Source organism: Dipodomys ordii, unplaced genomic scaffold, assembly GCF_000151885.1.
Source record: "Dipodomys ordii isolate 6190 unplaced genomic scaffold, Dord_2.0 Scaffold24, whole genome shotgun sequence".
Lineage (NCBI taxonomy): Eukaryota > Metazoa > Chordata > Mammalia > Rodentia > Heteromyidae > Dipodomys > Dipodomys ordii.
Genome location: NW_012267240.1, coordinates 9,863,372 through 9,881,758, shown reverse-complemented (window position 1 = coordinate 9,881,758; position 18,387 = coordinate 9,863,372). Strand labels below are relative to the sequence as shown.

Sequence of the window (18,387 nt, the reverse complement as noted above, 5' to 3'; positions counted from 1 at the left end):
GACGGATCCGTTCCGAGGCGGAGCTGCAGCAGCTGCGGCAGGCGGCCAACGTGCGCGAGCGGCGGCGCATGCAGTCCATCAACGACGCCTTCGAGGGGCTGCGCTCGCACATCCCCACGCTGCCCTACGAGAAGCGCCTCTCCAAAGTGGACACGTTGCGCTTGGCCATCGGCTACATCAACTTCCTCAGCGAGCTCGTGCAGGCCGATCTGCCACTGCGCGGAGGTGGCACGGGAGGCTGCGGGGGCCCGGGCAGCAGCAGGCGCCTGGGTGGAGACAGTCCGGGCAGCCAGGTTCAGAAGGTCATCATCTGCCATCGGGGCACCCGTAAGTGCGCCCACGTTTCTATTCAGGGAGATGAACCTGGAAGGGACTGGGGACGGGGTGGACGGATGCAGACGGAGGCGCGGACGCACAGATCGCCAGTGGGCACCAGTAGCCATCAGTGGGCAAGCTGGGGTCCAAGCTTTCCCAGGGTTTTTGTTCTGACACTTGGACAAGGCTAGGAGGGCACGCGTCCTCGCCAGATCTGTAGCTCCTGTGGGATTCCAAAGAGAGGGCTCTAAAGGGTGGAGGGATGGAGTGAGAGGGTTTCTCTGGTGTAGTGGAGAAGCTTTGAGGGGATCCTAAAGGACCCACAGGGGACCAATGGAAATGTGGTTGGGTTTTTCAGTCTGCTTTCTCTTCCTCCCCAGGGTCTCCTTCCCCCAGCGATCCGGATTATGGCCTCCCACCCCTAGCAGGCCACTCTCTCTCCTGGACTGATGAAAAGCAACTCAAAGAGCAAAATATAATCCGAACAGCCAAAGTGTGGACCCCCGAGGACCCCAGGAAACTCAACAGCAAATCTTTCAACAACATAGAAAACGAACCGCCTTTTGAGTTTGTGTCCTGAGAAGTCCTTCCCCGCCCCCCCCCAAAAGTTCTCAGGGCTGAGGATCTGATTATATCTCTGTGCATATTGTACATGTAAATATCTATAACGTAAATGTAATTTAAGAATCACGTTTTCTAATGGCAATCAACTGTTATTTATCTATTTATTATCCTGTCGAATTGATGGAATAGATTATCACTTGTCGAATATATAATTTATATAATTTATCCTGATCTTTTTTCTAAAAAATATGCAATAGCCAATGATTTCCCTGGCACCTTTGGGCAGAACTCTGAGTTGTTGGAAGAACTCTAGCCAGTAAACTTCATGCTTATTTATTGCCAGATGTGGTTTATTACTAAGCATTGTTAATAAATTTTGTTTACACCTTTTTCCCTAAAAGTTGTTTCTTTAGACTGTGAAAAAGGCATACAACTCTAAAAAGAATTAACTTGGTAAATTAAAAAAAAAACGAAATCAGAGAGTCAGATTCAGAAACCACATTTGGATTTGACCTGAAAGGAAGGGGTTTGAACCTTAGCTCTACATCTGCACTGCCTCCCACGAATGTTAACAACTCTGCCTTTATTCATATCCTATGAAACCCCCATGAGACAAAGGAAATGTGGAGTACTTATTATTCCCATTTTTCAGAGGGGCAAGTTGAGGCTCAGAGATGGTGTTGCACCCACCCTGCGTATTCCTAGTGTGAATGGACTGCACCCAATGGGATCTAGGGACTAGTTTCTGCATTAGGCCAGAAGAGGGACCTTTCTGCTTCCACGGGTTGAGAGGAGAAATGGTTGCTTTTGAGATAAAGCTACACCCCTTCCACAGTTAACAGCTTTTGGAACCTGGGACAGGGCAGGCAGGAATGCTGACCATGGGGGGGGGCGGGGGGGCGTTGTGAAAGGGGAGAGTGCAACAAAATCCAGTTGCTGAGTTTTCTTTCTTTTTTTTTTAAGTAAAGAAGGATCTCATCTGCTCCTTCTGCCACCTGTAAAACTAGATTATTTCTAAACCTGCCTTCCATTAGCCTTCACGCACATTTTGGAACTCGGAAGGAAGGCCAAGCCTGGGGCGGAGGGCTCAGGATCGCCCCCTCGCGGTAGGGAGATGAACCGAGGTGAAGGCCAGGGTGTTCAGCCAGAAAGCTCAGGGAAGTGGGAGCTGGAGCTAGTCTGGCCCCCCGGCCGGCCACAGGCGCCTCCTCGACCCTCTAGACCCCATCAGAGTGGGCTAGAGCCGAGGTACCAGGTGACGGACCACGAAGCTGACGCTGGCGCGCATAGGCGCAGACCAGGAGACACGCACCTTAGTGTGGACCCAGGGTCTCCTTGGCGTGCAGTCCCCCGCCAGGTGAGCTGCTAACTTCCTGGCTCAGCAGCGGCCTGGTCAGTCTAGGTGCAATCGCCAATCATCTCCAATCCCTACGGCCTGGCAAGAGGACAATATGCGGGCAGCATGCTAATTGCTTTAACCTAGTTTCAGACCCACCGAGGGATTCCCCGCGCGCCGCGGGTGCTATGGACTTGGTCCAAGAGTAATTAAAGCGAGGCTGCCAAGCTGACCCCACAGAGAGGCCTGGCTAGACACGCGAAGATTCTGGGTCGCGAGACTCCCAGGAGACACCCTTGGCCATGGACCTTTCACTCTCTCCAGTCTTCCCATCCTCTCCCGTCCCCACCCCCCAAAAGATGACTTCACACTGGAGAGGATTTGAGAACGAGGAGAGGGGGAAAAAATAATTCGATTTTGTCTTGTATTAGAGCCTCATTAAACACGAAAGTTGCTTTTGCACAAATGCCCCCATCAGGCATGTAATCTCATTACACTCATTAGAAAGTCAAATGTTTAGGCTTCATTATAAGGTAGGGAAGTGTTGTGCCTTCTTTTTCTGCACTCTGTAGACCTGTCCTTCCGTTTGGATCTGGCAGCATAGAACTCCTCCGTTAAAACACTACAACCATTGTGATGTGGTACCTTTTATTTTGCGTGCCACTTATTTTTTGTGTGTGTGAATCAATGCAGCAACACATCCTTTAGTGCAGTGCAGATGAAGCGGAAGGGGCGAGCTGAGCATGCAAAACACCAGGGGCTCTATCTTGTCACTCTCGTGTCCTGACTTGGCAAGTCCCTTTAAGCACAACCTTCAAAGAGACTGACAGTTTCTTTTTATTTACTCATAATCCATTCATTCTAGTGTAGCAATTCTTTTTTTTAAAAAAAATGCAACACTAAGAGCAGAACAAACGTATCATTTCAGAGTCCCCTTTGGCGTCAGGGAGCCTGAAGGAGCACCGAGTACTGGGGTGACTTGCCTTGTGGCAGATCCAGGCTAGCCTGCCTCCAAGCCTGGGGCATCTCTGGCTCATAAATACAGCCTGGCACTGGAAGGACCATGTGGGGGTGGTTTGAGTGATAGATATTCAGAAGTCAGAAGTCAATACTTTCTCCCATCTAAAAATGCATATGAAAATCTGAGTAAGGCAGAACTGTGGGTGAGCTATGGAGAGATGTTGTTTTGTTATTTAGTTGTTGGTTGTTGTTGTTGTTGTTGTTTTCCAGGCCCTCCTCTTCTGAACACTCATCAGCCCTTGTGTTGAAACCCAGCTTGGGATCGCTAAAGGAAAAATTGTAAAGTCTCCCCTGGTTACCTTTGTTCATTTAGCATAATAAAGATGCGCCAGAACCAGTATTGGGTATACTTCATGATCTCTACTGGAGAGCTAGCCAAGTTATTCCCCAGCAATTTTCATAAGCTGTTGCTTGTGGTTGCGGGAGGGGGGCAGGATCAGAGAGGACATGATATCAAGTCTTCAGTGAGGGGATTCAGAGTGCTGTGTCCTTCCCTCCCTGCCCCACACCAAACCCCCTCCTGCCAAACCCAAATCCTCAGCCCCAGCCCATCCTCCTGGCCTATCTCCCAAGCTGCTGGATCACGCAGCCTAGGTATGAGTGCCAATGACAATATGTTGCAAGACCCCTCCCCCCTTCTTCTCACTCCTTACACTTCAGATCAGTGTCCCCTCATGGTTGTGACCTTAAAGGATACATCTCATCCAAAAGTGCCTTTCCCTTTTCAGAGGCTATAAAGCCTGAGCCCTGTTCCTCTTCCCTTTGCTTCTGGCCAAGGCACTTCCGGTTATGAGGTGAAATGAAGTGGAGTGGGGGGGGGACGGACTCTTAAAGGAAGAAGGTCAAAAGAAGGACTTGGGAGGGAGCCACTTCTGCACCCTGAGCTCGGCAGATTCGGGAATGGAGCCCCCTGGTGGAGCTTCTTCCTTCCTATGGTGGAGGTCCTGTGAATTAAAAACTCTCCTAATAAGTTGATTCTTTGGGTCCAGTGTGGCCCAAACAAGTAGGTGGGAAAGAGAGTGTCTCCCACCCCAGGCTGGAGGCAGAGCGCATAAAAGGCCTTGTTGGAACCCCTGTGAAATTGGCTGCCAGCGATTCCCAGGACTGCTCATCTGCCAGTACCAGGATTAACGCCCTCGGTGGAGAGGGTGTGAAGCCTCTTAAATCCATAAACTCATCCCATTTCCATTAATGGGCCTTTGCGGTGGCACCGAGTACCAGCTGCGAGGTTGAACAAACACCAGTTGAGTACTCTCTGGCGAATGTCTCTGGGAAGAGCCCTCCCTCTCGCCCTCACCCTCCCTTTCCCAAAGCTGCAGAAGCAGCCTTGTGGGAATGGTCCTAAATAATTCCACCACCAATTGCGTTTTTGAGATCTGGAACCACTGGTAGGAAACGATTCCCACGACGGGATGTGAGGGCTGGCCAACAGGTGTTCGGATTTGGCCCAGGGAGATGGGGAAATTCAGGGAAAGACACAGGCTTGCCAGAAAGCAGGCTGCCCAGGGCCTCCCGGCTTTACAGGCCGTGGAAGCGGCAAACAATCGAAATGATATCTTTATTGCTAGGTTCATGTCCTGGGCTATAACATATCAATCCCTGTCGTGGTTCTCTAGGATGCACCTGGTATTTCAAACTTGTTCTTTTTGTGCTTCTGGGTCCTGGACTGCAGCTGCCTAAAACAAGCAAAGAGAGAGGCCCTTACAATGTCTCCAAGACGTGTTGGCATGGTTTGCCTGTCTTTAATGTACCATTAACTATTGTCTTTACACAATATGGGAACTGTAAAGCATGACATGTGTTATAATAAAACACATTTTCAATGATACACTTGGACTTGAGGCTGGGGTGTAGCAAACAAACAGGCCCAAATCTTGTTTTGTCTCCCTTGCTAAGCTTACTGGCAATTAAACTTAAGACCACAGTTTTCCCCCACTCCTGACCAGCCAATTAAGTTTTATGTCTCCTAATTTTTCACATAGAAAAAAAAAGTCTCCGTGCTGGCCCCTAAAGACATTGATTTTCTTGCTATCACCTGGCGCTCAGACCTTAGTTCCATTTATCAAGAAGGGAAACGTCAGGCGTAGCATAAAGTGACTCTGTTACCATAAGGCTCTCACCATCCTGGTCTATTGTTTTCCCTTGTTAATAACTCATTACCAGGATTTAACAAATCAACCATTACATATGTTTTGTGTCTCCATATTTTGATCCGTACGATTAAGCAGATGTTACGATTGAAAATTGAAAAGTCCAAGGCTACTCTAGTCTGAAAGAAAGAGGGCAGCCTCAAACAACGAGCTAACAATGAGATTCAGAAGATCTTCAGAAAAACATTTACCACCAATAAACAGACTCCAACCTGCTCCATTTCAAGCATTGTGTGCTTTGGGGGAATAATTAAGTTTAATAGGAATAGGTCTGGAGGGTTTTCAATGCCAAGACCACAGGTGCGGGGTGGCATGATGAATGATTTGCCTGATTTTTGCCAAGCTCAAGGGCTCTTCTCTTGGACTTTCAAGCAGATAGAAAATATTGTCATTTCTTTTAATTCACAGCATTACTTTCAAACCGAACAAAGGCCTGGGCCGAGGGGGGAGGCGGGGGAAGGGCTCGGCTGTAATGAAGCGCCTCGGAGGCGGAGGTGCAGCCGAGGAGGCTGGGGCGTCGGCGGAGCGCGCTGCTGCGTTTGTGCGCAAGTGACTCTCCTGTGCCACACACAAAAGGCTTCCCTCTCCCCACCTTCTGCCGCCTTTCAGCCCTCGGGCCCCAGTCGAGCTGGCTCAGGGGACTCTAGGAGAATAGTGGCCTCATACCCAGGGCGGCCTGGCCTTTGGGATGTCCGCCGCTGCCAAGGCAAACCTCGCCAAATTTTCCCCAAAGTCGGCGGGTTGGGGAGGGACCCTGGCCGGAGGCGCGCATGCGCCCCGCCTGCTGCACGGAGTTGCCGGGGTTTTAGAGAGCCGGGGTGGAGTCAGAGGAGTCTCCCCAGAGGCCTGCGTTGCCCCTGCTCCCGGAATAGTCGGGGTTCGGGTGCTGGCTGGCTTCCCTTGGGGTCAAAGTTGCTGCCCCAGCGCCTAGCTCTACGCAGTTGTGCTATCTTTGCGCATGGAAGTCTCCAAGAGGGGCTCCGGGAGGTGGCGAGCAGAAAGTGGGGCGATCGGCCGGAAGGAGGCCAAAAGTTGGGACCCTAGGCTTCCCCTAAGGAGACCGTGGACAACTACGTCCCTTGGCCCGTCGGGAAGCCCTGGAGCAGCCGCATGCCAAGGGCTCCGTGGCCCAGGGCGCAGGTTGTGGCGAGCTGGTTTTGTCTAGGGGCCGAGGCGCCAGCGCTAGCAGCCACCGTGGCTGGGCGCAGGTTTCTCTCCGGTCCGGCTTGCAGGTTCTGGAGACTCTATCCTTGCTTCCCAGGGAGTCTTGGCCCTTGCGTGGTCCCAGCAACTTAACACCAACTCCTTCCCTGGTGGGGCAGCGCCAGTTCCAAACAACCTGTTGCGCCGCGGTGGCTTTGGAGAGGCGCCGACGCTTGGCCTGTTGGAGGCGAGTTGTGTGGAGGCCCCCAGTCTCTAGTAAAGAGTTTAGGGTTCCCTACTTCTGAGAGTCACCCCCCTCCCAACTTCTCCTGCCACGCAGTGAGTGTGTCAACCCCTTTCTGTGTCTCAGCAGCCCCTGGCTTTCTGGGTACCCCTGCGTCTCGCCCTGTCTAAGGACTTCTCAAGTAGCTCTCTGCAGTTTGGGTGGCAGGATTAGACAAAGATGGGGATTAGAGACACACCACCGGCTAATTACATCTTCTCAATTTCCCGGCTCGCCACCCCCCACCCCTGGCATTCAGATTGAGATCTCTGGTCCCCTACCCCCACCCCAGGCCTTGTGTAAGTGCTGGACCAAGAAAGCTAGTTCTAATCGCGCTCCCGTGGCACTTGGTGGTGGTCTTGCTCTTAAAGATTATTTTTTTCCCCTGAAATGTTTCTAATTTTGAAATTTCTCTTCAGCGGTCGCACGGCATCCCCTTTAGCTCCTTTTCTCGTTTGGGTCACCGAGTGTCTCCTAAACTGGTGGTCAGTACACGCCTTTGGAACTGGACTTGCAGGGCTAAGTCTACTAGGGGATGGTTCTAGAAGTGTTATTATGAACTCCAGCTAGGCAAGCGTTGGCATTTGAATTTTTTAAAACTAGAAATGTGCTCCCACTAGGGGTACTCAAAAGAAATTCATTTCCTGCCGTTGATCCGTGACATTTTTTTAAAACGTGCCCCTTCTAAATGAGGGGCGTTGCTGGCCTGCAACTGCAGCACGAACACGGGCGCGTACAATGAAATGTGGGGGCTCACCAGTTAGCCTCCGTGGCCATAGCACATGCAGCTTCTCAAAGCAATTATTGGCAAGTTGTTTTGTTTGCTGTGTGTGTGTGTGCTTTTTTAAATTTCTGCCATACTTTTGCAAACTTACTTGGCGCTTTCTTGCTTTGATGGCAGCTCAATAGACACCCAGGGACTGCAGCGGAGCAGCCCCTCCCTCGTGGATTCCCTCGTGCGTGCGTGCGCGTTTCAAGGCTTTCATCCAGGGCTTTGAATTGTGTTGTCAAAAAGTTTAGTAGGAGAAAGAGGAGGGGGCATGAGAACGCGAGTGTGCCTTGAAAAGTCTTGGAAATCGGTATATTTTGCAGGTGTAGAATGTGCCTAATAACCATGGCTAGTGCGCGCTCTCCAATGGCGAGGGTATGACAGGGGCAGCTGGCTCCATTTTCAGTGTGAAAACACCCCCTCCGTGGACCAGACACAACGACACTGACCTTTCGGCGGGAGGAACCAGAGATGTGCCTTTGACTGAATTAGCCATAAAGACGTCTTGCTATGACTTTTGTTCCCCACGAAAGCAAAGAAATATTGCGTTTAATATGAGGAGTACTGTTCACAGCTTTTCTGTGCTCCTTAAGAAATATTACAGTGCTGATTTACTGGTTCTCTCGAGTTGGCCCCAAGGCCGGCTGGGAGTGGGTGGCTGGGAGGGGGTGGGCATGGGGCTCTGAGGACGGAGGAGGAGGAGGCGGAGTTGGTGAGCTAAATTGCCTGATGCCTGTTTCCAAAGTTCCCTCTTTGGGGCAGCAAATTTATCAATCTTTTCATCTGACAATACTTTGAAATATATCATTGTCATCCCGAGTTGTTTGATAGATTATCTGCAGACACACAGCCTTTTCCAAGGTCAAGTTGAAGATTCTTGTTTGCTGTTTAACTGGGTTGTTTAAAAAGTCAGAACAATGCCTGCCTGTTAAAATTTTGCTTGTTCTCATGGGGGCATTTGAAAGCAAGCTTTCCTACTCACTCAAGTCTCTGGACAGTTCATCCTTTTAAAGTTAAGTTTAGCAGCCAGGGCTTAGCAATGAAATCAGAAATGAGATTTAACCTTACCACTTACAGATTCCAAAAGAGTATTTTTTTAAGCCATCTTTCATCATTCCTGAAAGTGTGTGCTAATTTTTCTCAATCTGTCATATTCAACTTTCTCACTTTATTCTAGTTACACACCCGTTCCTCTAAAGTAGAAAAGGCAAGGAAATTATGTCTACTCTTCTTTCTTTCTTTCTTTTTTGGTCAGAGTACAACCTGTTGCTCTGTGAACACTTTAAAAAATAAAGTTACTTTCAAAATTATGTTTATGAAGCTATTTATTCTTGTTTTACTTCAATAGCCAAGCTGGCTTCACAATTTCCTCTATATCTGTGATGATTGATTTTTTTTTGAATTCAACTAACTTTTATTTACCTTGCATTAATGTTCAGGGGGACCAATGTGATAAATTACAGATATGCAAATTTCTTTGAATGGTGCTGCAAGTGTGTCTAGCTAGAGCTGAATAACTCCTTGCAAGTCAGTCTGTGCGCGCTCAGGACCCCAGGGAGCTGATCAAAGCACCCATTCTCTTTCCTCCCCGGTATTCTCCTCCAAACTATTTCGATACAATATGTTTCCATGATGCACTTAATGTGCTAGGGACATAGAACTCATTACAACCTAGCTAGTTCTGCCGGCCTCTTTGTTCCACAGCAGAAAGTCAAAGAAAAAAGGGAAAGCGCTGCCAATTGCCAGCTTTCTGAAATGCTAAAGCATGCGTCATTTTTCACCAGGTCTCGTCTTGATATCCTCAAAAGACAAACTATGAAACCCGGCCTCAGCCCTTTCTAGCATTAATTACACTGCTGTCCAGAGGATCTGTTTTTTCTATTATATGCATTTCTCAGCAGGGATTTTTTTTGCAAGACTAATGCAGCTGCAGGTTAAACTATGAATGCATTTTTTTATCTCTATGGAAAAAAATAAGTGAAAAGGATGCAAAAAAAACCCAGCAAAACTTAAGGAGGGCTTTGGGAAGTGTGTAAGCAAGTTCTCTAAACCTGAAATAGACTGAGAGCCTCAGCGTTTTCAATTGTACCCAATAAGTATCTTTGGAGACACTTATTGTGCCATTTGAAGTTCTGTTTTGGTACCTAGATAAATCTCAAAAGTCCCCCTTTCTGGTTAAAATTCTGAAATTGAAACAATCTGTCCTGCCCCCAACCTGAAGATTGCTTCCAAGGAATTCAGGGCCAGGATAATGACACTGAGAATATAAATTTTATTTGATTTCCTTCGTTTCTTGTAGGGTTGATTGGTTGATGGAAATGGCTGGCAGCCAGTTCTGGGAAAGATTCCAGACCTGACTCCGATTAACCCTCTCTGGTGAAACTCTGCTGGAAACCAACACACCAGCAATTGCCATTAATCTACTTACTAATTAAGCCAATTCATTTCTAAAGGAGAAAAATTCCTTTCTTTAGCCAAACTGATGGGAGGAAATTTGAAAGAAGCGCCAAACTGTGTAACTGTAATTCAGCCAAGGACTGCTAAAACAAGGTGTTGATATATAGCAGCAGATTTAAAACAAGTTTCTAGGGCAACCCTCCTTTGGAGGCGGTGGCATATAGTGCACAGTAGATGAAGCTGGAATAATGCTCCACGGTGCTATGCCACCCCATGTCCTCGCCCTCAAAATAACATGTCTCTCTCCAATTAAATCGTGGTCCTTTTACGCACAAATAAATCGCTTCCCCAGCTTTCTTTTGGGCCTGAGATTGTCAGCTTTATGGGACAGCTACCACAAATCCATTTCTTGAGACTTAATAAATAGCCTTAGAAATTAGTAATTTCTACTTTAGGCTGTAGCTACTCACACAGGAGGGGCTGGAACTTAGAGCTAGGGCAACAAGGAAGGACCGAGATGAGCATTACGCACAGGGTGAGGGTGTGTGTGTGGGGAAGCCACCTGCCAGCTCAATAAATGGTACCTGGCTTTGGGGACCAAGGACTTTGACATGGGTCTTTCCAAGAAGTGAAACTCCAAAGTGTTTCCCACCTTACTAAAGAATTGTTTACTGTCTTTGGGTAGTGCTGGGCGGGTGAGAGAGCAGGGTGAACTTCCCCAAAGGCAATACAAAACCCCTCACTGAATCAGTTGACTAGTAAGGCAGCAGCGAGTCAGTTGGACTTGGTGTTGAGATATTGAATAAAGAATCAAGTACGTTCATGTCCCAAACTTTTTAATTGAAGGCCATATTTTCCCACTCTTAGGAGCTGAACAGATTTGATGACCCTTTAGGGTCTGTGTGCCCAGCATAGTGCAAACGGTGCATTCTATTGAAGTGCAATGCTCATGTTATAAAAACCAAAGTCTATTTATAAAAAGTGACTTGGCGATAAGATCCCTTGCCAGGATAATAAGCCTTGAGCCAGGCAGGTGGGAGAGGACAGGTCTTCGGTGATGCGCAGGTCAGTTTTCATTTGTGCCATTTTCATTTGAAGGGTTGACCTGAGTTAAAGACGACTTTGGGGATGGAAACTGCTTGGCTGAAAATGAGGAAAGGTGAACAGACATGAACTTGGTTGTACTTACTATCTGCCAGCCATTTCGCTGCCTCTACCCCTGTAAAACTTTACACCATTAAAAAAAAATGGGTTCTCCCATGCCTGGTCCAGTCAGCTGACAACCTTTTCAGTCATCTGGAAGAGAGGTCATGGGATGGGGGGCAGGGGTAGGTTAGGGACTCTGAATTTCCTTAGCTTTCCACATGACTCACACCTGCCAGGTTTCCCTCTGACGCTGGTTTCCCTGTCACCCCAGGCTATACCAACCACCTGAGGGCCTCAGGACAAAGACAGTTAATGAACTTTTGAGAATAGGCTTCACTGGAAGAGAAAGTTCTTTAATGTAGAAGGTTATCTCGTGTTTGGATCTAAGAATTCAAGTAGGAAATTTACCTAAGACTTCAATGTCCACTTGTGTTTTAATCTCTCTGCTATAGGAGATAGAAAATTATGAATGGGCCAAAATGGAAGATCCCGTCCATCCCCTCTCCCTCCAGCTGCGCTCTCTGGCCTGTAGGGAGGGTCATTTACCTGGTGGGGAAATAGTGAGGGAAGCACTGGGGGTCTGAGATAGGAAAGCTACAACACTGGTTATGATGTTCCTACTTTGAAGGCGAACAAAGGCCTTGAGCTAATCCCAGTGAATTCAAGAGCGTGAAGAAGACAACAAAGGCTTTCAGCCTCTTGTCACAGGGGTAGGTGTCAACATGGACAGGAGGAGAACACAGCGCCTGGCTGTCATTCCTAGGCTTAACATGAACCAAGATAAAAACGTGACAACCTCCCCTTTCAATAGCTGCCAGGTTCAAAGTGGAGTGCTCAGGAGTCTATCTGGGTCAAGTCTTTTTCTGCAAAGAGAAAAGCCTTTCTTTTGCTGGTTCACTGGCAGGCAGAATAGCTTTCAGGACCTTTCTCAAGGTAACTTTTCTTCTTGGTGTGTGTGTGTGTGTTAGTATGAGGGCTTGAACTCAGGGCTTGGGTGCTTTTTCCATTCAAGGCTAGCACTCTAGCACTTGAGCCATAGCTCCACTTCTGGCTTTTTGGTGGTTAATTGAAGAGAAGTGTCTTCTGGACTTTCCTGCCCAGCTTACTTTGAATCTTAATTCTCCTATCTCAGCCTTCTGAGTAGCTAGGATTATAGGTATGCGCCACTGGCACCTAGTTAGTTTTCTTCCATAAAGATTTTTTCCATGTTATGATCAATTGCATTTGCAGTCTCAAACTAAGACATGGAAACAATGTAAAGAGTATTGTTTACTGCAACCAAAGACTACAGGAGGTTGTATAGCTTACCTGAACTTATAATTCATGTTTTTCTTTTGTTAACACACTTAATGAAAATTAATGACATTTCCTTTTCAGAAACTACTCCAGAGGATGGGTGCCATAGTTTTGAAATTATTCATCTTACAAGGAAGTACCAAAAAGTTAAAAGGATAATGGAAAGCATTCATAGAATTAAGTATGCTGGAGATTTCAGTCTTTCGGCTGGAAATCAGCAAAGTATTTACTATCTAATGAATCTCTCCTCTACTCAGAAAGATAATTGGGGTGTGGGGGTAATTCTTCTACTAGTGCAACTCATTAGTAAAGATTATCTCGGAGGATTCATAAATAGAAATCCTGAAATCCCAGATAACTCGTTTTCCATAAATACAACTACTTGAACCAAAATACAAGTTTGAAATAGAAATGATGGAATAAAATTGATTTTCCTTCATAGAAGTAAGTCTCCCAAATAATAATAATAATAAAAAGGATGTAAATATCCTTAAAAGACTAATGACATTTCACAGGTAATGCAATTTAGAAAGAACCACTTCCATGTTTTCTTTTCCAACAATGTGCATTTCTGTAAACTGCTATAAATTGCAATTCAAAAGCACTAATCTCCCCATCCCCAATCATTTTTTATACTGATCAAATGAATGCAGATACTCCCATTTGGGAGGGGCGACATGACATTTCACTTGGCAGTTCTAAACAGGTCACAGACCTTTCACAGACCCTGAGGCAGTGGGAGGGAGCTCTTTGCTAAACCGTGTAACCAAATCAAACCAATGGTTACCCCTTTTCAAAACCATTGGAATGGTGTAAACAATGCTATTCACATAGCAGAGACACTGAAAGGATGGTCATCCAATGGAAATGTCTTTCCTTTTGTTTAAACTTGCAGAGCTCAAAAAGTAATACTTGGAGGGAAGCAATGATATTTGAGATGATAATGATCATACACAATCCACATATATTTTTGTTGGCATGACATACAGTAGCTGTAACTGTCTGTCTGTGGATCTATGTACACATGCATGTATGTATTTGTATGTATATTTATTGGAGATGTTGCTTTTTTTTTTGAGACCATAGACACAAAGACACAACATGGCTGCCCTGGAGATGACCTATTGCTTTCAAGTTACTTGAACACTTCAGAATTTCCATTGTTAAGGTTGATTAATTGAAACTGATAAGTTACCATGAATAAAGATTGTTTTTCTGTTTAATGTGGTGGGTCTGATTTCGTAAATGCCTCATTCATGTAGCTTTGCCATGCAGCATATGGACAAGAGTCATTCAGTATCACAAACATATACAATTTATTATGCTTGTATGGACACCACCAAAAGCCCTTTCTGTTTTAATGACAAAGTTGCAATGAATGAAAAAAATCCATTTAAAGAGTCACTAGTAGGATGGAGTGTGATTTTGTTATTTTGTTATTTTGTTTCTGTGAATAATTTCAAAGAGGTAATAGTTGAATGTAGTCTAAAAAAAGACATATATATGTCCATATATATGTAGATATATGTCCAAATAATACCTTAGAATCTGTCACTGGGAGCAAGCATAATTCCTCTTAAATAGTAGCAGACAGCTAAAGGATAAACACTGTCACTAGATGCCATTTGGTATACCACAGTATTGTGAAAGCTAACACAAATGTTACATAGAAACATAACCAATAGGAGTCTACATCTTCCTGTTTACCAGGATAAAAAAAGAAGACTGTTACTGAATAACCATTAATTTCACAATGCTTTTTTTCTTAAGTAGTAAAATCAGAAGACAATACTTAAATATTAATTTCAGGGGTAGTACACAAAATAACAATGAATGTATTTGTTTTTCACAGTTTAATTACTATTAAATTCCTTTATTTGAATATAGATCTCTCTTTTTAAGTAGTTGATTTTAGAAAAACACTTGTGAATAGTTTACCAATAAGCCAATTAGTAAATCTGCTATTTTTGGTAATATTGTACAGAAACTTTTTTTTGGGGGGGGCTTTTTCCCATTGAGGTTGCTCATGTAATCATCAGAAAGAGTTAATAAGAAAAAAAATATGAAAGACAGGCTAATGAATAAGGAATTAACTGTACCAAACGATCAAAGAGATAGTTACCATATTCAGCTTTCATGTCTGCCTCTGAAATAAATTCTCTGGTCATTCATGTCCATGAAACAGTTCAAGTTCACCCAACATTTCTCAATTACATTAGATGGGCAATCTCAGTTCAACTCTTCAGGAGAGTAATAAAACACATTGGTCACAGTTGACCACAGCTAGTATGTGTTTCATAAAGGACTGGATGTCCACTGGAAAGCTAATCAGCACACCGTCACTTGTAAAATTCCCTCCTGCATTTTGAAGTGATAATCTGTATCGAATTTTTAAAGGAAAAAAATGTACTATCCTTTCATTCTTTGGAGGGCAATTTCTTTTCTGGACCTGAATAGAGATCGTTGGTGAAACAGTACCAAATAGCTATGGTATGTGTATAACAAAAACCCACCTCTTTGTAGAACATAACAAATTATGCAGTATCCACAGATGTGCTTTGCATTGTGTCTTTTGTGAGAAAATAAAGCTCAACTCTAGTCCCCACCCCGGCCCCCTTTATGGAAGATCAGGCTCTCAATACAATCTGCCCTGGTCCTAGAGAAAAAATAAGCATCCGTAATATGGAAGCTTTAGGTAGTGGTTTCTAACAAAGACTTGTATTTGGTGTATGTAAAGGTTTTTCAAGTATGAATTTGAAGTTACAAGCAGCTATTTATTCCTACAAACAAATGGCCCACTTGGGGATTGAGAATTAAAATGCTAACTACTCTTACCTGTAAGCAACCTGTCAAACAAAGGTTTACTTACTGGAAATGCTGTCAATACATGGCCACGTTCTTGAACTACACATTAAGAAATGTAGCCATTTTTCAATTATGATTTTCCAAATATATGTGACCAAACATTACATTTCTTTCCTTTTTATCCTTCCTCCTTTCCTCCCTTCTTGCCTGTGTCTTCCTTCCTTCCTTCCTTCCTTCCCTCCTCCCCTCCTTCCCTCCCTTCCTCCCTTCCTCCCTCTCTCTCTCTTTTCATTACTGGAGAGTAAACTCAAGGTCTTTGCTTGCTCAATAAACACTGTTAGTTGAGTGTCACTCCTAGTCCTTTCGGTGTGTGTGTGTGTGTGTGTGTGTGTGTGTGTGTGTGTGTGTGTGTGTGTGTGTGTGTGTTCAGGAAGTCCCATACTTCTGCCCTTCCCAACCTCAGATTTTGATCCTTCTGTTCTTCCTCCCATGTATTTTATGTTGGTTATTCTGGGGAAGAGGCTGTTGAGAGGCAAATATTGAGTAACCAGGTAGCAATTTCTGTATCAGTGGTGAATAATGCAGACAGATGGGCCCATTCTGCCTCATGAAACCTCTGTAAGTCCTTTTACTGAGTGTGCAGATCTTTGAGTGACTTAGAACACAAATTCCAAGGACTGGAAAATTCTCTGCATTCTCAGCACCTAACTTGGCTTACATAGCAGGTGTTTCCTAAAGTCTGTAGAATGAGTGGATGGATGACCCAATTAACATGGAGAAGGTGAGAGCTAGATGTTTCCATGTATGATCCCCTGGGAATCCATTGCCTTTGCAGTTCCTTCCCAGATCTAAAGAGGTGTTAGCCATGTGACTCACTTTGGCTAATGGACAAGAGCAGATATGGAACCAACAGAGATCTGAGCATGCTTGTGCACTATAGAATTCTAATCCATCTTGAACAAGTCCATTTATTTAATAGGGGGAGGCTTGAGGATGCTTGTCCTGGTCACTTGCCAGTGGATATTGATGGCCAGCTGACCAAAAAACCTGAGTGGACCCAATGAGTCTAGGTAGAAGCCCAGCTTCCTAGGTGAAGGCATCTGTGAAGGCCCAGAACCATGAGCTAGCACAGAACAACAGGTGATTGTAAGCTCTGGCTAGACTGACAGCTCACACAGGAGAGAGGTGAGGGCTAGGAATGGTCCTCTAGGCTAACTTGCACAACTTGATTTGATTCTAAAAACCATAGATCCACTGATTAAACAAGGAAAAAACAGTATGAAATCCTTAATGACCTTAGTAGGTAATACTCCAAACAGGTATAGAACTAAGAGGTTGAGAAGGATGCTCTGAGAAGCAGGAAGAGAAGCAGGACAGACCAGAGTGTTGGAAGTGAAGAGGGGAACATTTTCAGAATGAAGGCAAAAGGTCCAACACTGTAGTAACGCCAGATGAATAATTCCAGAGCCCTAATACCCAACAGGGGGATTGTGGTTAATAATGAAAACTTATAAACTTGATGTTAAGTTTTTGTTGGTCGTGGATCTTGAACTCTGGGCCTGGGCGCTGTCCCTCAGCTCTTCAGCTCAAGGCTAGCACTCTAACCACTTGAGCCACAGTGCCACTTCCAGGCTTTTCTGTTTATATGGTGCTGAGGAATCGAACCCAGGGCCTCATGCATGCGATGCAAGCACTGAGCCACCTTCCCAGCCCATTGACATTAAGTTTTTTGAGTATCTTATCATAAGAATGTGCGGAGTAGTTCACACTTATCCCAACTACTCGGGAGGAAATGATCAGAAGGATAATAGATTGAGGCCAGCCCCAGCAAAAAGTTAGTGAGACTCCATCTCCACAAATAACCCAAGTTTAGTGGTTCATATATGTGATCCAAGCCACTTGAGGGGCCATAGGTAAGAAGATCATAGTCTGAGGCCAGCTCAAAAGAAGACCTTGCCTGAGAAATGACCAAAGCATAAAGGGCTGCCAGTGAAATGGTAAAGCCAGTGGTAAAGCAAGGGGGAGCAAGGGGGAGGTCCTTAGTTCAAACAGCAGTGCTACATAAAAAGAGATATTCTAAACTAAACAAGAAGTGAAGAGGAGGAAGAGGAAAATGAGCATAGAAAGAAGGGGAAAAAAGAGAGAGAGGATGAGCTGGGAATGTGGCTTAGTGGTACAGTGCTTGTCTAGCATGCATGAAGCCCTGGGTTCCATTCCTTAGTACCAAATAAACAAAAAAATCTACAAGTGGTGCTGTGTGGCTCAAATGGTAGAGTGCTAGTCTTGAGCAAAAAGAAGCTCAGGGACACTGCCCAGACCCTGTGTGCCCTAGGACTGGCAAAAAGAAAAAAGAGAAAAGAAAAGAGAAAGGAAGAAAGGAGGAAGTATGTAAAGTGATGGGTATGCTAATTAGCTTGGTATAATTTTTTTTCATTTTTTTCCTCATTGAACCTGTTCCAGAAGAGAATTTAGAATCTCTCAACAGTACAGATGAGTTCAAATGAGTTGAGAACTAGAAATTAGTGGTCATTTGACAGGGTCTAGTGACCCAGTGCAAAACAGAACTCAGGAGAAGAGAAGCAAGAAGCAGAGTCAGGAGGGAGAGGGTGGAAGATGGAGGCAGAGAAGAATGGAAAGGAGTCCAGAGTTTTCTCAGGGGGTGTTTCATCGAAACAGGAGGAACAGAAGCAGGTGACTTGAAGAGGGAGGGACGGAACACAGAGTCCAGGGCCTGGTTACAAGAAGAGCCTGAGACAGGAGTGTTTTCTGAAGTCTAAGGACAGATAAATACCGTGACTCATGATTCAAGTTGTCAAATCATGAGTGTCAATAGAGTGGAGTTCAGATACAGCTCTATCAAACATTCATTAATTTACCAACTTCCAGGGAATTGGAAAGCGCATTTAGCATAGGCATCTTATTACTCAGGAGACCTTCACAAACATAACTGGAAGCTAGGAAGAGTTAGACTTCTAACCAACCAGAGAGAAAGATTTCCTTCATAGTGGGCAGTAAATGGTGGTAGAACTCTAGCCTTGAGCTGAAGAGCTTAGGGACAGTGCCCAGGCCCAGAGTTCAAGCCCCATGACTGACAAAAGAAGAAGAAGAAGACGAAGATGAGAAGAAGGAGGAGGAGGAGGAGGAGAATGAGAAGAAGGAGAAG

The 18,387-nt window shown here is 45.3% G+C and overlaps 2 protein-coding genes across 2 annotated transcripts in view; one reads left to right on the top strand and one right to left on the bottom strand.

Moving 5' to 3' along the window:
* The window catches only part of Ptf1a (pancreas specific transcription factor, 1a), a 1,323-nt gene extending 428 nt beyond the window's left edge, over window positions 1-895 (top strand). Inside the window, exons 2-3 of the mRNA XM_013014595.1 lie at window positions 2-327; window positions 696-895. Coding sequence (XP_012870049.1) covers window positions 2-327; window positions 696-895 — 526 coding nt within the window. The remainder of the gene's footprint in view (window position 1; window positions 328-695) is intronic.
* Window positions 896-6,436: 5,541 nt separating this feature from the next.
* Window positions 6,437-18,387, bottom strand: part of LOC105984421 (chromosome unknown open reading frame, human C10orf67) — a 74,473-nt gene continuing 62,522 nt past the window's right edge. Inside the window, exon 15 of the mRNA XM_013014594.1 lies at window positions 6,437-6,801. Coding sequence (XP_012870048.1) covers window positions 6,437-6,801 — 365 coding nt within the window. The remainder of the gene's footprint in view (window positions 6,802-18,387) is intronic.